The sequence below is a fragment of the Salvia miltiorrhiza genome, unplaced genomic scaffold, assembly GCF_028751815.1.
Source record: "Salvia miltiorrhiza cultivar Shanhuang (shh) unplaced genomic scaffold, IMPLAD_Smil_shh fragScaff_scaffold_112_2, whole genome shotgun sequence".
NCBI classification, from domain to species: Eukaryota; Viridiplantae; Streptophyta; class Magnoliopsida; order Lamiales; family Lamiaceae; genus Salvia; species Salvia miltiorrhiza.
In genome coordinates this window covers 173,806-194,266 of record NW_026651402.1, presented here as the reverse complement: position 1 = coordinate 194,266, position 20,461 = coordinate 173,806, and the positions used below count along the sequence as shown (strand labels likewise).

General features: G+C 36.7%; 2 protein-coding genes and 1 pseudogene across 2 annotated transcripts; 1 reads left to right on the top strand and 2 right to left on the bottom strand.

The window, feature by feature from the left end:
* Positions 1-7,376: 7,376 nt before the first annotated feature.
* On the bottom strand, positions 7,377-10,547 carry LOC131002366 (pentatricopeptide repeat-containing protein At1g12775, mitochondrial-like; annotated as a pseudogene).
* An 845-nt stretch (positions 10,548-11,392) lies between these two features.
* LOC131002365 (putative F-box protein At5g50220) lies at positions 11,393-12,976 on the bottom strand. Its single transcript, XM_057928860.1, has 2 exons — positions 12,181-12,976; positions 11,393-12,066 (listed from the first exon to the last, which is right to left on the bottom strand). The coding sequence occupies exons 1-2, from the start codon at positions 12,410-12,412 to the stop codon at positions 11,621-11,623; spliced, it is 678 nt and encodes a 225-aa protein (XP_057784843.1). The 5' UTR covers positions 12,413-12,976; the 3' UTR covers positions 11,393-11,620.
* A 3,280-nt stretch (positions 12,977-16,256) lies between these two features.
* On the top strand, positions 16,257-17,653 carry LOC131002364 (elongation factor 1-beta-like). Its single transcript, XM_057928858.1, has one exon. It carries the CDS (start codon positions 17,085-17,087, stop codon positions 17,340-17,342), a length of 258 nt encoding a protein of 85 aa, XP_057784841.1. The 5' UTR covers positions 16,257-17,084; the 3' UTR covers positions 17,343-17,653.
* Positions 17,654-20,461: the final 2,808 nt, after the last annotated feature.

Here is a 20,461-nt window from a genome sequence, read left to right as displayed (position 1 = left end):
TAGGCATAGAATCTTTGGAACCAACTGGTCGACCACATTTTTGACGAATTTTAGACTCATTTGCTGCCAAATTTATTTGTCCTTCAAGGACATCAATTTTATTTTAGCTGGAGTATTTGCAGCATGTATGTGAGATTGTGTCACTTTTCTTGTATCTACAAAAGCATCAGGAATTTGATTTGCAATATTTTGCAAATGAATGATCTTTTCAATTTCTTGTTCACATTGATTTGTTCTATAATCAAAATGTGGTAAGTTTTTCTCATTTCAAGAGAGTTCCTTGTGCTTTTCTGGATGTAGATTTATTCCTCATAATGTTGGAAATGTCATTTCGTCAAAATGACAATCTGCAAAACGTGCAGTAAATAAATCACCTATTAAAGGTTCTATATACCTTATAACCGAGGGTGAATCAAATCCAACATATATCTCAAGTCTTTGTTGGGAACCCATTTTTGTTCGTTGTGGGGGGTGCAATTGGGACTTAAACCGCGCAACTAAAAGTTCGTAATTGAGAAACATCAGGTTCTCGGCCAAAAATAATTTGCATTGGGGAGTATTCATGATTGGTTGATGGCCTTAGTCGAACTAATGTTACAGCATGTAATATGGCATGACCCCAAGCAGTAGTTGGGAGTTTTGATTTCATAAGTAATGGTGTAGCAATAATTTGAAGACGTTTAATCAATGATTTTGCTAAACCATTTTGAGTATTGACCTGAGCAACTGAATGTTCAATCTCAATTCCAATAGCTCATACTAATGCTTGAGACATAAACTCACTAGCATTATCAAGACGAATTCTTTTAATTGAATTGTCTGTGAATCGAGCTCTTAATTTTATGATTTGAGCAAGTAGTCTAGCAAATGTTGCATTTCTAGTAGAAAGCAAGCATACATGTGACCATCTATGAAAGACATCAATTAATACCATAAAATATCGAAAAGATCCACAAAGTGGATGTATAGGTCCATAAATGTCTCCTTAAATTCTTTCTAAGAAAGATGGAGATTCAGTATTAACCTTCGTATATGAAGGTCTAATGACTAACTTGCCTTGCGCACAAGCATCACATGGGAATTCATTTGTAGAAAGAACCTTTTGATTCTTATGTTGTGCCCATATGAATTATTGATTATTCAGCGCATCATAGTTGCTCCATGATGTCCAAACCTATCATGCCAAAGCTTAAAGCTTTTGTGTCATTGAACTTCACGTTCATGACATGGTTTGTCTCAATTGCTTTTATGAATGTATAATACATTCCAGAAGGTAGTGATGCTAATTTTTCTTTTGTCAGCTTATAGCCTGAAACAAAAGAACAAAAGAATTTATGCAAAGATATTCATTTCTACCTTCCACATAATTGTCTCGATGTGGTATCCATTATTACGGATATCTTTGAAACTTAGTAAGTTCATTTTAAACTTACTAGAGTACAGGGCATTTTTAATATCTAATTTAGTATCATTTGGCAAAATGATACAAGCTCTTCCGGAGCCTTCAATGATGTTTGATGCACCTGATATTGTGTTAACATTATTCTCATCTAATGTCAACTTAAGGAAATACTTCTTCTTTTGAAGAATAATTTGTGTATTGCATGTCACTATCACCAAGACAAATATCATAAGATTCCATATGATGTTAGTGTATAGATGTTTATGCCTTGTTAAAAACCTCTCCGCAAAAACCTTAAAGGAAAAATTCGGTAGAGGAAAAGAGTACAAGACATATATATTTACGCATATATTACACTATAGTTGTCTCGTTAAAAACCTTAACTAAGAAAACCTCGTAGTAAAAAAAAACTTAGTAAGGAAAAAAGAGTACAACCATTTGGCCTTTAGGGCCATTTGACCTTCACGGTCTAATTTTCAAAAAACATGTAATATATGTTTCTATTCAAGAGCATGTAATATTCTTCAGGAATATTACTTGTGCTACTTTAATAGCATCAACTAAAGATCTTGAATGTAATATTATTCAGAACACTACTTGTGCTCAATGTCTAATTTTCGTGAGCATATAATATGAATTGCTCTTCAAAAGTATGTAATATCCTTTAGGAATATTACTTATGCTACTTTAATAGCATTAATTTAAGATCTTGAATGTAATATTCTTCAGAAATAGTACTTGTGTTATTTAAATAACATCAATTAATTTTCAAGATCATTTTGAAAAAAAATAGAATGTATATATATAATATATTTCAGAATATAACATGTCAAATATTCGAAATAAGAACATAAAAATCACTGATTTTGACATGAAAAATTAGTAATTCCTATGTAAAAATAATTTAAGATCTCCATTGGTTATATAATATTCAGTTCAATTGCAAATGAAGTCAATTAAAGTAGACGTATTTTATGAGTCACGTGTAATATAAATTGACATAAAATTAGAAAAATAATAGAATATATATTCAAGCAAATCATTTAATATATGTATTCACGTGTATATGAATTGCAAATCAAAAACAGTGTCAACTACACCATTTTTATTAGCCCATTACTAATCGACATAAATTGACATAAAATAAACCAAAGTATTAACGTGATGAAAAACCAAAGCATTTATATAATTTAATTCATCTCAGAGGTCAACAATGATATATTATATCTCAAAAGCATTTAATAAATAACATAACTACAACAAAAGTCATCAAGTATCCATCCAATTTCATAATAGAGGGAAAAAAAATTAACATAAACTTTCGTATGTTAATTGAAAGATCTCAACTAACCATTAGATAGCAAACTAGTGTCCAAGAATCCATCACTAAGAACTACGCAATAGATACTACGTAATTATCATGTCAAAACATATATAAAAAGGTTCAATTAGATTGCATTAACATACATAATTGAATTCGTCTAAGGCAATCCTAGAAATCATATATAATATGAGAATTTCGTGAAATCAAATAGAGATGGAGTTATTTAATTAACTACACTCTTATATAATTCACATAAAAACGACACAAAGATTAAAATAAAATTACCTTTTACGATCGAAGGGAGATGATGACAACTAGAACTATGGTGCTGATAACGTGTTATAAACTAGAGAGAAGCGAGAGAATAGAGAAGAGAATACGAATGGAGTGTATTCAATATGAGGGCCAAAGGCCTCTATTTATACAAGTAGGAAGCTAGGGTTTTAGGGAGATTTCTTGGTCAACACACATAAGATATATCTTATAGATATATTTACAACAAAAGTAGCCATTTTAAAAATCCACTCTTATAAACAATATAGAATAATAATTATGATATAAAGTGGTTCCCTGTCGAATTTCGACAGGTTACGCGTTGACCTTTTGGTTTGATACACTTGAGTGATCGCTTGCTAGATAGGTCCCGGCCGGCACGGTCATACCCTAAAGAGCTCCTGAACTTCAAAACATCTGTTGGTTTTGGCTGCATAATACCTGAGAGGGATGACTCATTCAATGTCACACACAATTTCAAAGCATGCCTAAATGTAAATTTCTAGATAAGCCACTCTATTACATATTTTAACCAAGTACTATTGGACAATACCATACACTGGCTATTGAAGTGGTTTTGGTGGGAAAATGAATAGACAAAAGTCAATCAACATTTGAAACTGTTCCTTGATTCAGTATTTAATCTAACGGTTCATATAATTTCCTGATTTGATTTTTGATGTAATTAAATATTGGTTGATTAAATCCACTGAAATCTGGGATCACGTTGAATAAATCCCAGAAATTCCGGAACTTCTTGTTCTGGGACCTGATCCGTCAATTAACATAATATGTGAACATTATTATGTTTATTTGTTTTCCTACGAAAATATCGACGAACATTAGTATGTTCATTTATTTTTTACGAACATATCAACGAAAATTAGTATGTTCATTGCTTTTTTACGAACATTAGTATGTTCATTAATATTTTCTACGAACATATCAATAAATATAATATGTGGATGCATTATTTACGTAACAGACTCTTCGTCAAATTAATATTCCATAAATAAAAGATTTGATTATCTATATCTATGACAATTAACGAAAATATCAAATCTTCACCAGATGAATCATCACCCTTGGATATACCAAGATCGACGCACAGAATTTGGTCTTCGTTCTTCGAATTTTTGATGGTCTCCATAGAACTCTATTATATATATATATATATATATATATATATATATATATACATATATATATATAGGGAAGAGTTCAACAAGAACATAAATATTTGCAAAGTCTAGAGTCATAATCTCGTTCGTTAGATCGATTTTAATCAAGGGCTGAGATTAAAAGCTAATATTAGTATCCCTTAAATTACTCACATCCCTCTCTCCTCTCTCCTCTCTCTCTTTTCCGTCACTTTTTCCCTCTCTCCTCTCTCCTCTCTCATTTCTCTCTCTCTCCCTTCCCTTTTTCCCTCTCTCTCTCTCGTCTCTCACACAGAACACACACACACACACGGGGATGGTGTTCCTGACGACGTCGCTGACGGGCGGGGTGTGCACGGCGGCGCTGCTGGCGGTGAACGTGGCCGGAGGGGTGGGTGTGCACGGCGGCGCTGCTGGCGGTGAACTTATACGTATAATTCTGTTGAACTTGTGTTGAACTTGTATTGAACTTGTCTTGAACTTGTCTTGAACTTCTGAACTTCTGAATTTGTTGAACTTCTGAACTTGTGTTGTTGAACTTGTGTTGAATTTGTGTTGAACTTGTCTTGAACTTCTGAACTTCTGAATTTGTTGAACTTCTGAACTTGTGTTGAACTTGTCATGAACTTAATTATGTATTTTGATTTTAAGAGAGACAGAGAGAGAGAGAGAGAGAGGAGAGAGGAGAGGGGGGACGAGAGAGAGAGAGGAGAGAGGTGAGGGGTGACGTGAGAGGAGAGAGGAGAGAGGAGAGAGGAGAGAGAAGAGAGTAAATTAAGGGATATTATAAATCTTACCAATTTTAATTATATTAACTTCTAATCTCGGCCTTTGATCAAGATTGATCTGACGAACCAGATTGCGACTCCATTCTCCATCTAATATTGTGTTTCTGTATAATGCAACCCTATATATATATATATATATATATATATATATATATATAGGGGCGCACTCCAGTGAGACCCCTTATTTTTAGTGTAACATAAGGACAATAAATAGGACATATAATACTAATGAACAAGACGTATATTTAATGAATAAGATGTATATACTGTTGAAAAATAAATTTTAAAAAATTGGTAATGAATAAGACATATATACTGATGAACAAGACAATATGTATTGATGAACAATGCAATATATACTGATAAATAACAAAAAATAAAATATTATGCTCCCTCTAGGATTCGAACCCTGCAAAAAAAATCTCCCTCCAAATACAATATCAGCCATAAGATTGATAAAATAAACGCACCAGATCGTGTCCTAGATCTCACTAAAATTAGGGGGTCTCATTGGAGCGGCCTCCTATATATATATATAACAACGCACCTTATAATGGTATATTGGCGGCAGATGAGATCATTTGTTCCACAATGTAGTGTGTACCACTCTTAATATGTCTATTTTATAATTATTTGTTGTAAAAATAAAAAATATTATTATATTATGAACTCTAATTAATATTTATAACTAAAAAATGAAATTTAAAAAAATTATATACCCTAAATTTGAATTAATTAACCCAAATAATTAATTATTAATTTAAATAAATATGAAAAAAATAATTATAAACCATAATTGGATGAGTGAACCATTGTTAATTATCTTCTTATTATATTAGAACATCCACAGTGGGGGTGACCTGATAGAAGGGGGACCACATTGAGTCAAGAGGCCGCAGTGAGGTGACCTGATAGCTGACCTGATCTTTTACGAACAGATCAGCATAACTAATAAACAGATGTATTCAGTAAATACAGTAAATATAGTGAAAATCTTGCCCATATCAGGATTCGAACCCATGTCAAAATCTTATTCATACGGTACATTGATTTGTTCATCGAATTCGTTAATTTTTCACGCATTCTCCTTTCTCAAAATATTTAGCATTCTCCATGGATCTATATATTATATATTCTACGGATTTGATGAATGTTCATCAAATCCGTTGAACATGGCGTGAATAAATAGTGACCATTAGATTAAATAAGATCAACGGCTGATATTTGGTCTCTATTATTTGAATATTTAGTGGTCTCCATTGAACTCTTCTCTCTCTCTCTCTCTCTCTATATATATATGAATTAAACGTATTTTGTTATTCAGGGTGGTAATATATAAATTAAAATTTTAAATGTGCATGATTTACCCAAAAACTTTTTTGCAGTACATTTGGATGACAATAATTGGATTTTTCTCTAAAACTTTTTGTAGCTTATCTCCTTCATTTATTGGCATATCTTCCCAAAGACTGATTTTCATAAATTGATTCATGTATCATTAAAAATAATTAAAATTGATGAAATAATCATGAATTTTTTATTGTATTTTATTTTAAAAACAAACAAATAATGACATCATATAAAAAATAAAATATTTACTCTTTGTTTACGATAGTTATGTCTCACACCGTTTTTGAATGTGCACCCGATGTGGTTTTCGTTGGTACCATTTTACTATTTTCAACTCGTACCAAAGTTCCAAAGACATCTGCTCAGTATACACATGTAAATAATATACATGAAATATATGTTGTAATTAGTAATAATAAAGAAAAGCAATCATTTGAGGCTTATTGAGTTCCTCTTTTTTGTCAAACTTTGATTCTATATCCTTGAACTCAACAAAATTGTATTGTATCTTCATATCAATACTATCAAATGTTTCAGTCACAACAGTGTACTTTGTGAGAATCAATTCTTTTTCAGGATGTATGCTAGGATATCGTCCATCAAACTATCTAACCTCCTCATTAGAGATTAAATATGTCTTATCCACCTCAAATTTTCGGACAAAATTATCTATATCTCCATTGAACATTATTGCTCCAATTTGGACACCCTGCAAAGTTCATAAATGATCAAAATTGGTATCATGAAAAGGCATAATAATGAGTAAAAAGAATAAAACAAAGATAAAAAAAATAGATTTATTCGAAAAAAGAGGAGAGATAAGAGAGAATTTTTAAAAAATTTAATCTTAAGTATAAATACAACTCTTACATTTTAAATCAAATATTTAAACAAAATATCAAAATAAAACTCTTATAGTGATATTTAATTTGATATGCAATAAGTTGAAGAAACTAATCTAGGAAAGAGACACTTCAGCTAGAAGGCTGCTTCTTGCTCAAAGGGGACAGATACTTAAGAGTACCACAAACGTAGAAGAAAATAAATGAATATCCATTTCTGCAACATACGCATATGAATTGAATTATTAGAATATATGAGAATATATTTGCACACAACATGAGATATATTACAAAAATCAACTAATTGAAAAACCACCCATAAATAAACGCAAGCAAGTACCCTTCCAAAAATCACAAGAAAAATCTTTAGATGAAAAAAAAATAGAAGAAATAAAAAGACACGGAGATCAGCCCAAAGCCTGAGTTGGTTGCATCTCAGATGACGAGATGACTATGATACAAAATCCTTTGGCAAAACATCCTTCATCAATTTGAGAAGAACATCATCTTTAGTTTGTCCTTGTATTTGATCAACGAGCACGGACAGAGTAGAAACATCTGCTGAGAGTCCCTTTTCGCGCATTACTTCCAAGTATGGTATTGCCTTGCTAAGCTCTTTCTTCTTTAGGAAACTTCACGTCATGATGTTGTATGTCGATTCGCTAGGTGCACAAGCAAGACTCTGTATCTCTGTAAGCAAACATTTTGCCTCCTCCGTAGAACTTTCTTGACAAAGTGCACCAATGATCATATTAGGGGTTATTGCCATAAAATGCATCAAGTTTGTCAATTTTCTAATTTATATCATCACCTTTTTTTTGGCTAAAAAATACATGAATTTATAATTTATTCGTAAAAATCCCACGATGAATATCTCTGGCGAAATCGAAAATTATGTGTCATTTACGTGGCTTATGTGGCACTGACGTGGCATTTAATTTATTTGAGAATGATGATGTGTTGCCACTCCCCACAGACCGTCCCCTTCCCCCCTCTCTCCCCCCCAACCCAACAGACCGTCCCCCTCCCTCACTCGCCGCCGCTGCCACTTCTCCTGCCCGGTGAGCGGAGCCTTCCCCTTCCCCCAACCCCGTCGCCATCACTTCTCCTCTCGATCTCTGCCGCCTTCACCTAAAGTCTTCCAATTTGCAGATCTATAATTGAGCATGGTGAAATTGGTGGTTTTGGTCGAGTGAGAGAGATTGGTGGTTTTGGTCGAGGGAGAGAGACTGGAGGGCGAGCTCTGTTGGTAGAGGAGGGCGGCGAAGGGGGGAGGGCCTGCTGGTGGTGGGGGAGGGCGGCAGAGGCGGGGCTCTGTTGGTGAAGGAGGGCGGTGAAGGGGGAGGGTCTGCTGGTGGGGGAGGGCGGCGGAGGGGGGCTCTGTTGGTGGAGGAGGGCGGCGAAGGGGGGAGGTTCTGCTAGTCGGGGAGGACGGCGGAGAGGGGGCTCTGCTGGTGGGGGAAGGCGGCGGCCCAGATCGACGAGATCAATCTGGCCAGCCTCACCGCGGCCCGGATCGAGAGTGGCGCGATCGAGGAGCTGGTTGACGAGTCCCTTGGGTATGGGATGGATGCGGAGACTGCAAGGATGATTGAGGTGGTGGCGCCACTGGCATTTAGACGCCTGCAGGCGGAGAAGGAGGCTAGGCTCTCCATGGATGAGGTTTTGAGTTGCTTGAATGAGATTAGGGAAGGTAATGTTGTGGTGGTGGAGAAGAAGACGAAAGGGAAGTTTGAGTATGAGAGGGGGGCGGCGGCGGTGAAGCTACCGTCGCCGGAGAAGGAAGAAGGGGGAGTGCCTGTGTGCGCGCGGCGCAGTGGCTGTGTGTGTGTACATGTGTGTCTGTGAAAAAGAGAGAGAAGTGTGTGTATGTGTGATTTGGCAATTCCGGCAGCCACGTTGGCAATTTCGGCAGTCACCTCAAATTAATTTGGGCGAAATTATAAATGGTGGGACAATTACGAATAAATTATAAATTCATGTATTTTCTGGCAAAAAAAAATGATGATATAAACCAAAAAATTAGCAAACTTGATGTATTTTATGGCAATAACCCCATCATATTATATATACGAGCATTAGGTTGCACACCCCTAGAAGGTAGTTGGTTGAAAAGATCTCTGGCAACATCAAGTTTCCCATTTTTGCATAACCCATTAATGACAGCCCCATACGTGACTCTATTAGGATTAACTCCTTTCCCTTCAATCATGTGCAGAAAAGAAAGAGCCTCATCCATCTCCCCATTCTTGCACAACCCATCCAACAATGTACTATAAATATATATGTTAGGACTTACTCGTCGAGCTTCTATATCCTTGAAAAGCTTCCAGCCGTCAACAAATCTACCCTTACTAAACAATCCATGTATCATGGTTGTGTAAGTACATGTATTATGTTCCAAACCTTTACAAGGAACTTCAAGAAAATGAAGCCAAGCTTCGTTTATTCTCCCCTTTTTGTGATATCTATTTAGTAAGCAGTTGTAGCTAACAATATTAGGCTTAAGTCCCTTGTCAACCATGGAATCAAAACTTGTCGTGCTTTTTCAATTTCCCCTCTCAAACAATACCTATCAATCAACGTATTATAAGTGACAACATCAGGGCATACGTTACGTTGCTTCAAAATTTCCAACAAATCCTCAGCCTTTTTCATCTTTCTCTTCTTGCAGTATGCATCAATCAATATACTGAAAGTAAAGATATTGAGAGAAATATTAGAATAAGACATTTCATTCACAAGAACCTTAACATCCTCCAGTCTCCCTAGGTCGCACAATCCCTGAATCATCGAGCTATACGTAACAACATCGGGTGAAATACCCTTGTTGATCATCCTGGATAGGAGCTGAAAGCATCATCCACCATTTCAGATTTGCGTAGCCCGTCGAGTAATGCACTATAAGCCTCAACATTAGGTCTCAACCTACTTCTTTCGAATCTACGAACTAAATCTCTCGCTGGAAGGACATTTCATGATTTCAAAGCCCATCTACCATCGCCAGAATCATCACATCATTAGGCTCACATATTCTGAAACGCAAAAGCTTATTGAACAATTTCCCAGCCTCGACCACCTTATGATTTAAGAACAGCCCTTTAATCAGAGTGTTGAATGTCGTGACATTTGGTTCGCGACCACTCTTGAAAAATAGACCCATTATAGCAAAGCCAGATTTTATGTCTTTCAAGAGACAACAACAGTTGACAGCAATGTTCATCGTGTAAACATTAACAGGGACACCCATCCTAAGCATTTCATCGAACACATCAAGGGCAAAAGAGTACTGCTCAATTTTTACACTAACACTCATAAGTTTATTATACACGAGAACAGAAGGCTCCGGCTGCATACTCTTCATTTTTTGAAACAATTCAATAGCATCCTTTAATTCATTAACACAACTGAAATCGATTTTGGGCCACTTAGGTTGAAAAGCCTCGGAAGAGAAGTGGGAGAATGGATATGGATGGCAATCGGGTACGACGGGTACGGATAGTGACTATTCATACCCATACCCACGAATTAAATGGATAGTGATTTTTAACCACGAAACTATCCATGGATATCAAATGGTATCCAAACCCGCTACCCATCGGGTATCCGCCACCCGCTATCTGTCGAATACCAGCCACCCACTATCCGTCGAATACCCGCCACCCACTATCCGCCGGATACTCGCTACCCACTATCCATTGGATACCCACGAAATAAAATTTAATTATAAATTTATAACAAAGTTAACGGGTAATTGATGGGTATTTCACGGGTAATTGGCGGGTATTTTTGCGGATATTTTTCGCTGATAAACGGGTTTCGCGGGTATAGATAGTAAGTATCCAAACCCATACCCACGAACTAAATGGATAGTGAATTGCAACCACGAAACTATCCGTGGATATCAATGTCTCTCAAACCCACCCTAATAGGTTTGGGTTTTTGTGGGTATCCATTACCCGCGGATAAATTGCCATCCCTAAGAATGGAGAGAGAATTTATGCGACCATAGATTGAGAAATCTTCTTCCATGAATGAGATCGATTGCAGAATTTATAAAAGGATTTCTTAAAGATTTGATGACACAATTTAGGCAGGGTGGAACAAACCAGTTTCTTAAATTGGGAAGCATCAGTTTTCAACACATAAAGCGAAGAAACCACTTCCTATCTTGCATCCACCTTCAAGTCTGATGCAGTGGCCCCAAAAATTACAGTTTTTTCTTGCAATTATTTCATATTGACAGATATCACTGCATAAATCCATATATAACAGACAACAATCTCATCATCAGATAAATCATCACAAAAAAACACAGGTAATCCCTCAAACTATACAAGCAGGAGCAACATCATTGCCACTAAGAAATGTACCAAAGGAACCATAATTTTCTTTTACATATATAGGATAGTTTCCTTCATTAATAACTCAATCTTCAAACATACATTTAGTTGATGGTAGCATTATGAAAATGCAAACAATCAGAATGAGATTACATTCTCCACACCTAAACCTAAAGTTTTGAGTGAAACAAGGGTGGGAGTGAAAAGCCCACACTCGACACTGTCAGGGCCTGCACCAAACAAATCAATCCTTTGCATAGTCTTATTCTTGTTAGAGTAGTAGAAAAGGCGCTTTGGAAAGCGTACCGTCACTAACATCAATAGGTCGCCATTTTCGAAAACTTTGATGGGATGAACAGACCTCAAGCCATCAAGGGGGATCACATATTCCTTGCTCCAAGATTCGTCCACTCCATATTCCTTCATAATCCATATAGTAAGCTCACGTCGCCCACCATCATTTTCATATTCGGATGCTACCTTGCAAAACCATAGGCAACCGCTCAAAGCAGACATGGACATTCCTTTTATGAAGGGCAATCCTTGAGCAAGATAGGGAGGAGCATTAAAGAAGCTAAAACATTCTGTTTCAAGATCAAAGCAAGAAATCCATGACGCTTCTCCAGTCATGTGTGCTATCCAATGGAGATTTCCATTAACAAATGCACCTGAACCATGATAATAATTAAACGGATTACCTTCAAGGCGTCTCCATGATCCTGTTCCAAGAGTGTATACATGACAGTCTAATTTATGATCATAGGGCACAAGTTTAATACAGACCGCCTTGTATCGGCCAGTGATTTTGCTTGCCCCAAATCCAACAGCAGCTACTCCATCTGAAGGTAGTTCTGGCTTTGAAGGCAGAGCCAGCTTAATAACTTCACGAGTGATCGGATTACATACGGAAAGCCAATCAACAACCACCATTAGAGCATCATAACCACAATTCCTTAGAATAAGAAAACCATTAACAGAACTGTATATATTTGCTTGCTGGTAGTAAGGGAAATCATACTGGGTGAGTGGATCGAGATGGAGATCGAGCTCGCCTTCCAATTCCAAAACTTTCAACCCACCTGAATACCTCAAAACAGCTAGGGCGGGGGCGGATCTGGCAAAATGAGACTTGACAAATGCATCAGACTCCAGCAGATGGAGCCATCGCTTGCAAACACATTTGCTTATTGGAATGCTTACAACAGGTAGTCTTAACAAGATCTCCGTGATGATTTCTGGTGGTAGATTTTGAATGAATCTGGCTTCATTTTGGGATGGATTGAGAGGGGTTTTTCAAGAGTATAATAGAAACTCCGATATGAGACTTGTGTTGAAAAAGATAGGAAGATAGTGAAGGGAATGAAGATAGGAGAGATTTTTTTATCACATGCTGCGTCAGAAAAAAGATTTCTTAAAGATTTGATGACACAATTTAGGGAGGGTCGAACAGCACCTTTTTTCCAGTTTCTTAAATTGGGAACCATCGTTGCATAGGAATGGAAACACTAATTTCAACACAGAAAGCGAAGAAACTAGTTACGCATCCAGCTTCAAATCTGATGCAATGGCCCCCATTTGTTTGAATAAAAAACATTTTAAATGTAAAAGGTACAAAATATAATTAATTCAAAAATAATTAGTAATAACTTTCGGTGTATTCGATGTCAACATATCCATTTGTTTGATTTCCACTAGTAATTGAAAGGAAAATCGAATTAGATAGTTTGAAAATCAATGGTTTGATTCGATTTTTACGTTTCAACTTTTTAAAACGAACTAATAATAGTTTCTCCTTTACTTTGTGTTGATTCGAATCTATATATATATATATATATATATATATATATATATATAGGAAGAGGTTCTAATAAAAACCTCTGCTAAAATGAGAACTAGGAACCTAATCTTGGTCTTTTAAATATTAGATCTAATGGTTAGGATTTAGTCAACAAAAGAAATTGTGCATCTATTATATTTTACTGTGCACTTAAAAAATATGCAATTTAGAGCACTCCCAGCAGATCACCTAAATGTATCACTAACTCTAAATTTAAGCTAAAACAATTAAAAATGAGATAAAAAATGCATCCAGCAGATCCCCTAAATTGGATGGGGCCCACAAAAAATTTTACACCCACCTAAATTCAATCTTAAATTTACACCCACCCTAAATTTATTTTAAGTTTATAATTAGTAGGGCTCACACATAATTATTGTTTTTATGTAGAAAATAGGAGATCTGGTGTATCCATTTATAAAATCGAAATCCTAAAATTAAATAGGGAAGCTTTAGGGAGGAATATAGGAGCATAATTTTGGGATTTCTGCTGGGAGTGCTCTTATGCAATTAAAACCAACAATGCAAAATACTCAAGCAAATCGTAATTGTGCATCTATGCAATTGAAATTGTGCATCTATGCAATCGAAATTATTCATCTGTAGTTTAATCTCAGCCCTCAATTTTATTTAAATCAATGACTTTAAATTGGTTCCTAGTTTTCATTTTAAGGGGGGTTTCTATGTTAACCCTACCATATATATATAAATATATATGGTAGCGTTAATATAAAAACCCATGTTAAGATGAAAACTAGGAACCAATTTAAAGCCATTGATTTAAATAAAATAGAGGGCTGAGATTAAACTACAGATGCACAATTTTGATTGCATAGATGCACAGTTTCAATTGCATAGATGCACAATTTCGATTTGCTTGAGTATTTTGCATTGTTGGTTTCAATTGCATAAATTGCATATTTTTTAAGTGTACAGTAAAATATAATAGATGCACAGTTTCTTTTGTTGACTAAATCCTAACCATTAGATCTAATATTTAAAAGGTCAAGATTAGGTTCCTAGTTCTCATTTTAACAGAGGTTTTTATTAGAACCTCTTCCTATATATATATATATATATATATATATAGGAATGTTATGCTACATACCTTATGTGAGCACCACTCACGTTTAGCCCTTGTTAGCATTATCTTTTTTGTTTTAGATATTTATTTTTAGTCTAATACTTCATAAATTGTTATTAGGATCATTGATTTTATAAATAACAAAAAAACAAAGTCCGATTTGTTCTATATATATATATATATATAGGGGAGGGCTAGAATAAAAACACTCTTAAGTGTATAAAATATAAATGATTTTCAGCCATTAGATCATCAAGATCTACGGTTGATTCGTAACCATGTTGGATGAATTCGTGGTCCTGAGTTCGAATCCCAAAGGTAACAAAAATTTATTTTTCGCAATTCGTAACTCTGTTGGATAAATTCATACGTGTTCTACATAAAATTCGTACATTAAAAAGCGTTTATATTTTATACACTTAAGAGTGTTTTTATTCTAGCCCACCCCTATATATATATATATATATATATATATATATATATATATATATATATATATTAAAGCAAAATAAATCATATCCTACGTGGCATCCTACAATCACTCCATTCTAATTTTTCTCAATTCTCATTCATTCTTATTTTTTTCAAATTTTAATCAATTTCTATATCTAAAAACCATTAAAAATCTAAAAATCATGATACATTTAAAAACTACATATATAAAAAATCATTATATAAATATTCCAACAAAATAAATTCTATTCTACGTGGCGTCGTACAATCACTCCATTCTAATTTTCTTCAATCAATCTATATATATATATATATATACACACACACACACTACAAAAAACACGCGATTTAGCGGCGGAAAATAGCGACGACGGAGAGGCCGTCGGTAAATACCGAGGGCACGGCGACAGAAATTCAGATGACCCACCTTTTCTCAGTCACCGACCAATTACCGACGGCAAAACCGCCGCCGCTAACTAGTGTAGGCGACGCCGTTGGTAAATATATTATGAACATTATCGATTTAATTTTATAACATTACCAACCCACTAGCGATGGTAAATGTCATTGATAATATTTTAATATTAGGGCGTGCAGAGCCCTTTTTTCCTACTTTGCGCCGCACACCCTTCCCCCCCCCCCCCCCCCCCCCCCCCGCTGCTGCTTCTCCGGTCGCCACCCGCCATCGCCGTGCCCAGGTAACTCTCTCTCTCTCTCTCTCTCATTTTAATTATATATATAATTATTTAATTTTCACTAATTTTTGTTGTAGTTCGACGACCCCGTTACGCCGCCTTCTTCACGACACCCCGCCGGAAACCACCACCGTACGCTTTTTGTTTCTCTATTTATTTATTTAATTATTTATGTATTTATGTTAATTAAATAGATTTATTTGTTAGATCTAGTTAATTAATTATGAAGAATTAATGATTAAGTTTGTTAGTTTATAATAAATTATATGGAGCATGATTAATTTTAAATTATTAGTGTAATTTATTAAATATTAAGCATGATTAATTTTAATTAATTAGTTTAAGTTGTTAGTTTATATATAATGAAATGTGTAATTAGTTTAATCAATTAGTTTAAGTTGTTAATTTAAGTTGTTTGTTAGAATAATTTATATATGTTGGATAATTTTGTTAAATTAAATGTTATGTGCTATGTGTTTATGAAATGTTATGTTATTATATATTGTGGGATAGATTTAATCAATTTCTTAAGGATTTTCTCCCTTTGGGATAGAAATTGATTATTTAAGGATCTTCACCCAACAAATGATTGTATTTAATTTAATGGGTAAATATCAGTTTATGGCTCATCGTTTGAGCGTTTTCTCAAATATATCACACCCTAAGCATATTTACAAAACAATACCCATCGTTTCATTTTTTTCTTATTTGTGGCCCGCAAAAATAATCCGGCGACCGATATTTGACGTGTTCGGACAAGCGGCATGTTGGAAGTACACGTGGAATAAAACAAATTTGTAGAAAACACGTGTATGCGCCTCTCTTTCTCTCTCTCTCTCTCTCTCTCTCTCTCTCTCCCCTTCATTCACTCTCTCATCTTCTAGCCACTCTCGCTCCCTCTCATTCTCACACAGATAACCTCTGTCCACGCCCCCTGTTCTGGCGAAGTCGCCGGTTATTCTCCCCCATCTCTGATCTCTTACTCACTTTCTCGCTCGTCCCCCTCATCTCCTCCCACCAAAAATCCCCAAAATTTCAAAAACCCTAGGTCCTCTCCCCTACGCCGGTGCCGCCTTCCTTCTCTCTGACTTCGACCGACACCTGCAGCCATCGTCTACCCTTTCTCGCCTCAACCGGACGGCAGCAACAACGTCGCCATTCCAGCCGGCTTTTCCCCCTCTTTCCATCTCCCTCTCCCTCTCTGACATCGCCACCGCCGCTCGCCGGCCACGGAAGCTCCACCACCGCCTTCTTCTCTCACCGACAGCACGTACCTTATCTCCCTTACCACCGAACAGCTGCAACAAAGCCGCCGCCGCTTGCCGCCTCAGTCCTACCCTGACTCAAAACACCAAGATCCCCAAAATCTACGAATCCCTAATTTTCTTCTTCTCTCTCCCTCGCCGTGAACAGGACGGTTTCACGTGATACAACCAGCTGCTTGCTGGTCCAGTAAACTTGAAGCAATTGGTTCCGAGATGTGAAAGCAATTAATGGAAAATAGCAGATATTGAGGAGAAAGGGAAGAGAAAAATGCAGAGAGAAGCTCTGAAGATGGCGGTTACCTTCTCAGATCTGCACACAGAATCCGGCCTCAAGGCCCTCGATGCCTTCCTCTCCGGCAAGTCATACATCTCCGGGAGTCAGTTGACGAAAGATGATGATGATCTTGATCTCTTTGGCGATGAGACAGAGGAAAGGAAGGCTGCAGAAGCGAGGGAAGCAGCCAAGGCACCTGCTAAGAATAAAGAAAGTGGGAAGTCATCTGTTCTCATGGATAATAAGCCCTGAGATGACGAGACAGACATGAAGAAGCTTGAAGAATGTGTTCGAAGTATTAAGATGCCAGGATTCTTCTGGGGAGCATCCAAATTGGTCCCAATTGGTTATGGGATTAAGAAGCTCCAGATCATGCTTACCATTATTTAAAGATATGAAATTTCTTTAGTTTTTTTTTTTTTTTATTCCACGTGTACTTACAACATGGCGCTTGGCCAGACACGTCAAATACCGGTCGCCGGATTATTTTTTCGGGCCACAAATAAGAAAAAAATGAAACGATGGGTATTGTTTTGTAAATATGCTTAGGGTGGGATATATTTGAGAAAACGCTCAAACGATGGGTCATAAACTGATATTTACCCTAATTTAATTACCCTAGTTTTTATTGCTTTTATTTGTATTGTATTATTGCTTCGACATTGGGGGCCGGGTAGACCTAGTATAGGCTTAGTAAATTAGGACCACTATGGTCACTATAGCTGCTGGTAGAGTCGAGCACTTGGTAGTTAGGATAGTAGGGTTATGCTGCCGAAATTTTGTTAGATTTCAAGTAATTTATTATATTTTATTTGTTTTTTTCAATTAGAATTTGCAAGAATGAGTGATAATTGTATGTGGATGTACGCGAGATACAATGATCGTACTGCATTTGAAACGGGACTTGAGACTTTCCTTGAGTGGGCGAGAAATCAAACGGCGCACACAAATGGAGAAGGTAACATTAGGTGCCCGTGTAAGAAGTGCAAGAATCAAGCGTATTTAGATGTACCTACGGTCAGAAAACATGTTATTAGGCGTGGATTTGTCCTGAATTACACAAATTGGATTTCTCACGGGGAAGCACCGCTGTATGTGCCGACATAACATATTATAATGGATGAGGATGATGGATCATACAATAACTACGAAAGGATGGTGCATGACCATGCTGGACCTAGTAATTACCAAGATCCTCCAAATCTGGAGCAGTCGCCCAATAATGACGTTCAGCAGATTTATAACATATTGGATGCAGCGGATACTCCATTGTACGCAGGATGAGACATTTCTTATCGTTCAATTTTTCTTTCAATAGTCGAACTAATTCCTTATCATCATCACCTCCTTGGATAAGCATTTCATGAGCGTTGGGATCCACTTGAGCTCGAACGCAACGTAATAGTTCATTGGATTCGCATTTTCTGCCCACTTTGACCCATGCTCGAAACTCAAAATGGCTCCGAATCGATGGATCTTCAAAAATATGTTTAGCAAGAGTTGTCTTTCCAACGCCCGCCATCCCAATAATCGAATAGTCATTACCGTTAAGAAGATCATCTCTGGCTTCTTGAAATTCATCAGATAATCCAACCATCTTTGACTTGATCATTCCACCAGAATCGATTCTGGAGGAAATAGGCTCGCCTTCTTCTTCAGCCATATTCTTCATTTCTTTAGTGTACTCCACCTCCATCATCTTCACCATCTCGACGAAGCAATCAACATGGTGTTGCAGACTCTGCAGATCTACAGAGAATGACAAGTTGTTTCTCTCGCTTTCGAGCTGTGAAAGAATCTGAGGTAAGATATGGGATTCGAGTAAATCTTCGAATTCCCAAATTGCCTCTTTTATGAGTTTATCCGCAGCATTCACCTCCGTCCTGATCTTGCTGCAGCTGGTCTCGTCCAGTTTTAGCAGAACTTTCTGCAAGCTATTCATCTGGTCGTAGACAGGCTGTAAGATTTTTGGAGAGTGGGAAAAGAGTGAAATGTGAAACGATTGTAGAATACGGTGAATCGTATTCTTGAGAAAAGTCGCTGCACCACAATCAGCTGAGGGTACTATTTGCGGAGAGTGGGAAACGATAGAAATGCGAGACGATTGTAGAATACGCTGAATCGTATTCTTGAGAGAAGCCGCTGCAGCATAAGCAGCCATGACTTGATGGAAATATGATTGTGGTGGTGGTGGTGGTGGTGGTGGTGGAAGATCTGAAACAGAATAAGGATTTTTGAAGGTGGTATTGTTAAAGTGAGAGTGGTTGAGGCTCTCCACCATCAACGCCTTATACTCCGCTGCTATATTATTTTGAAATTGTATTCATCCACACACAAGGTTTCCACTACGTGTGAAAAAGAATGAAAATTTGTATTTTTAAAGATGAATCCTTTATTCACTTTAAAGATCATGTAAAAAGAATGATAAAAGTGTGAAAACACATGGTTTTCCACTAGTTTTCGTAAGAGAAAACGCACGCCAATAAAGCTAATAATAAAATATCCTATATATAATTATATGGGCCCTGTATTTTCAGCGCCTTCAAATTATCAGCTCAGAATATGAGTTAGCTCTGCAATTTTCCTCCAAAATGAAGCTTAAAATCAACTACAATTAGAGCATTCACAATGCTTGCACCGATAGTGGGTGCAATAGAATGGGTCTCACTTCTATTGCACCCACTCCAACAATGGTATTGCACCCACCCGGGTGCAATAGATTTTAATTTCATTTTCTCTTTACTTTTATTCTTTTTTCAATTTAAATTAAACAACTTCAATTTTAACAACATAAAATTCATTCAACTAAAAATCCAAACATTACAAATAAAATTAAAAAAACAACAAATATTTAAAACATCCAATTTTCGAAAAATTTAAAGCCGTCGAACTACGGGTCAACCGGACCAAAGCGTGCCCATATATGCTCAACCAAATCGTCGCGGAGGCGAGCATGCAATCGTGCATCCTTCAAGCTTGCATTCCGTGCTAAATAGGCGGCGAACTCCGGTGGTGCTCCGGAATTGAATTGTGTTTGAGGAGTAGAACTTGGTCCCTCGCCGTCGTCACCGTCAAAATTACTTGCATTTCCACCTTCTTCCTCAATGATCATGTTGTGCAATATGATGCATGCAAACATGATCGAACTCATTTGCTCCGCCTTCCACAAACGCGACAGTCCTTTAATTATACCCCACCGAGCCTGAAGAACACCGAAAGCTCGTTCCACATCCTTCCTTGCAGCTTCTTGCATCACCTTGAACCTCCGCTTCTTCTCATCGTTCGGAAACTGGAAGCTCTTCACGAACACCGGCCAGTCCGGATAGATGCCGTCTGTTAAGTAGTATCCTCGAGTGTGGTGAGTATTGTTG

Bases quoted from the DNA above. Each gene is read 5' to 3' on its own strand.
- LOC131002364 (XM_057928858.1), top strand. From the start codon at position 17,085: ATGCAGAGAGAAGCTCTGAAGATGGCGGTTACCTTCTCAGATCTGCAC.
- LOC131002365 (XM_057928860.1), bottom strand. From the start codon at position 12,412: ATGGTGGTTGTTGATTGGCTTTCCGTATGTAATCCGATCACTCGTGAA. The intron at 12,067-12,180 runs GTAATCCGTTTA...ATCTTGAAACAG, and splicing joins ATCATGGAGACGCCTTGAAG to AATGTTTTAGCTTCTTTAAT.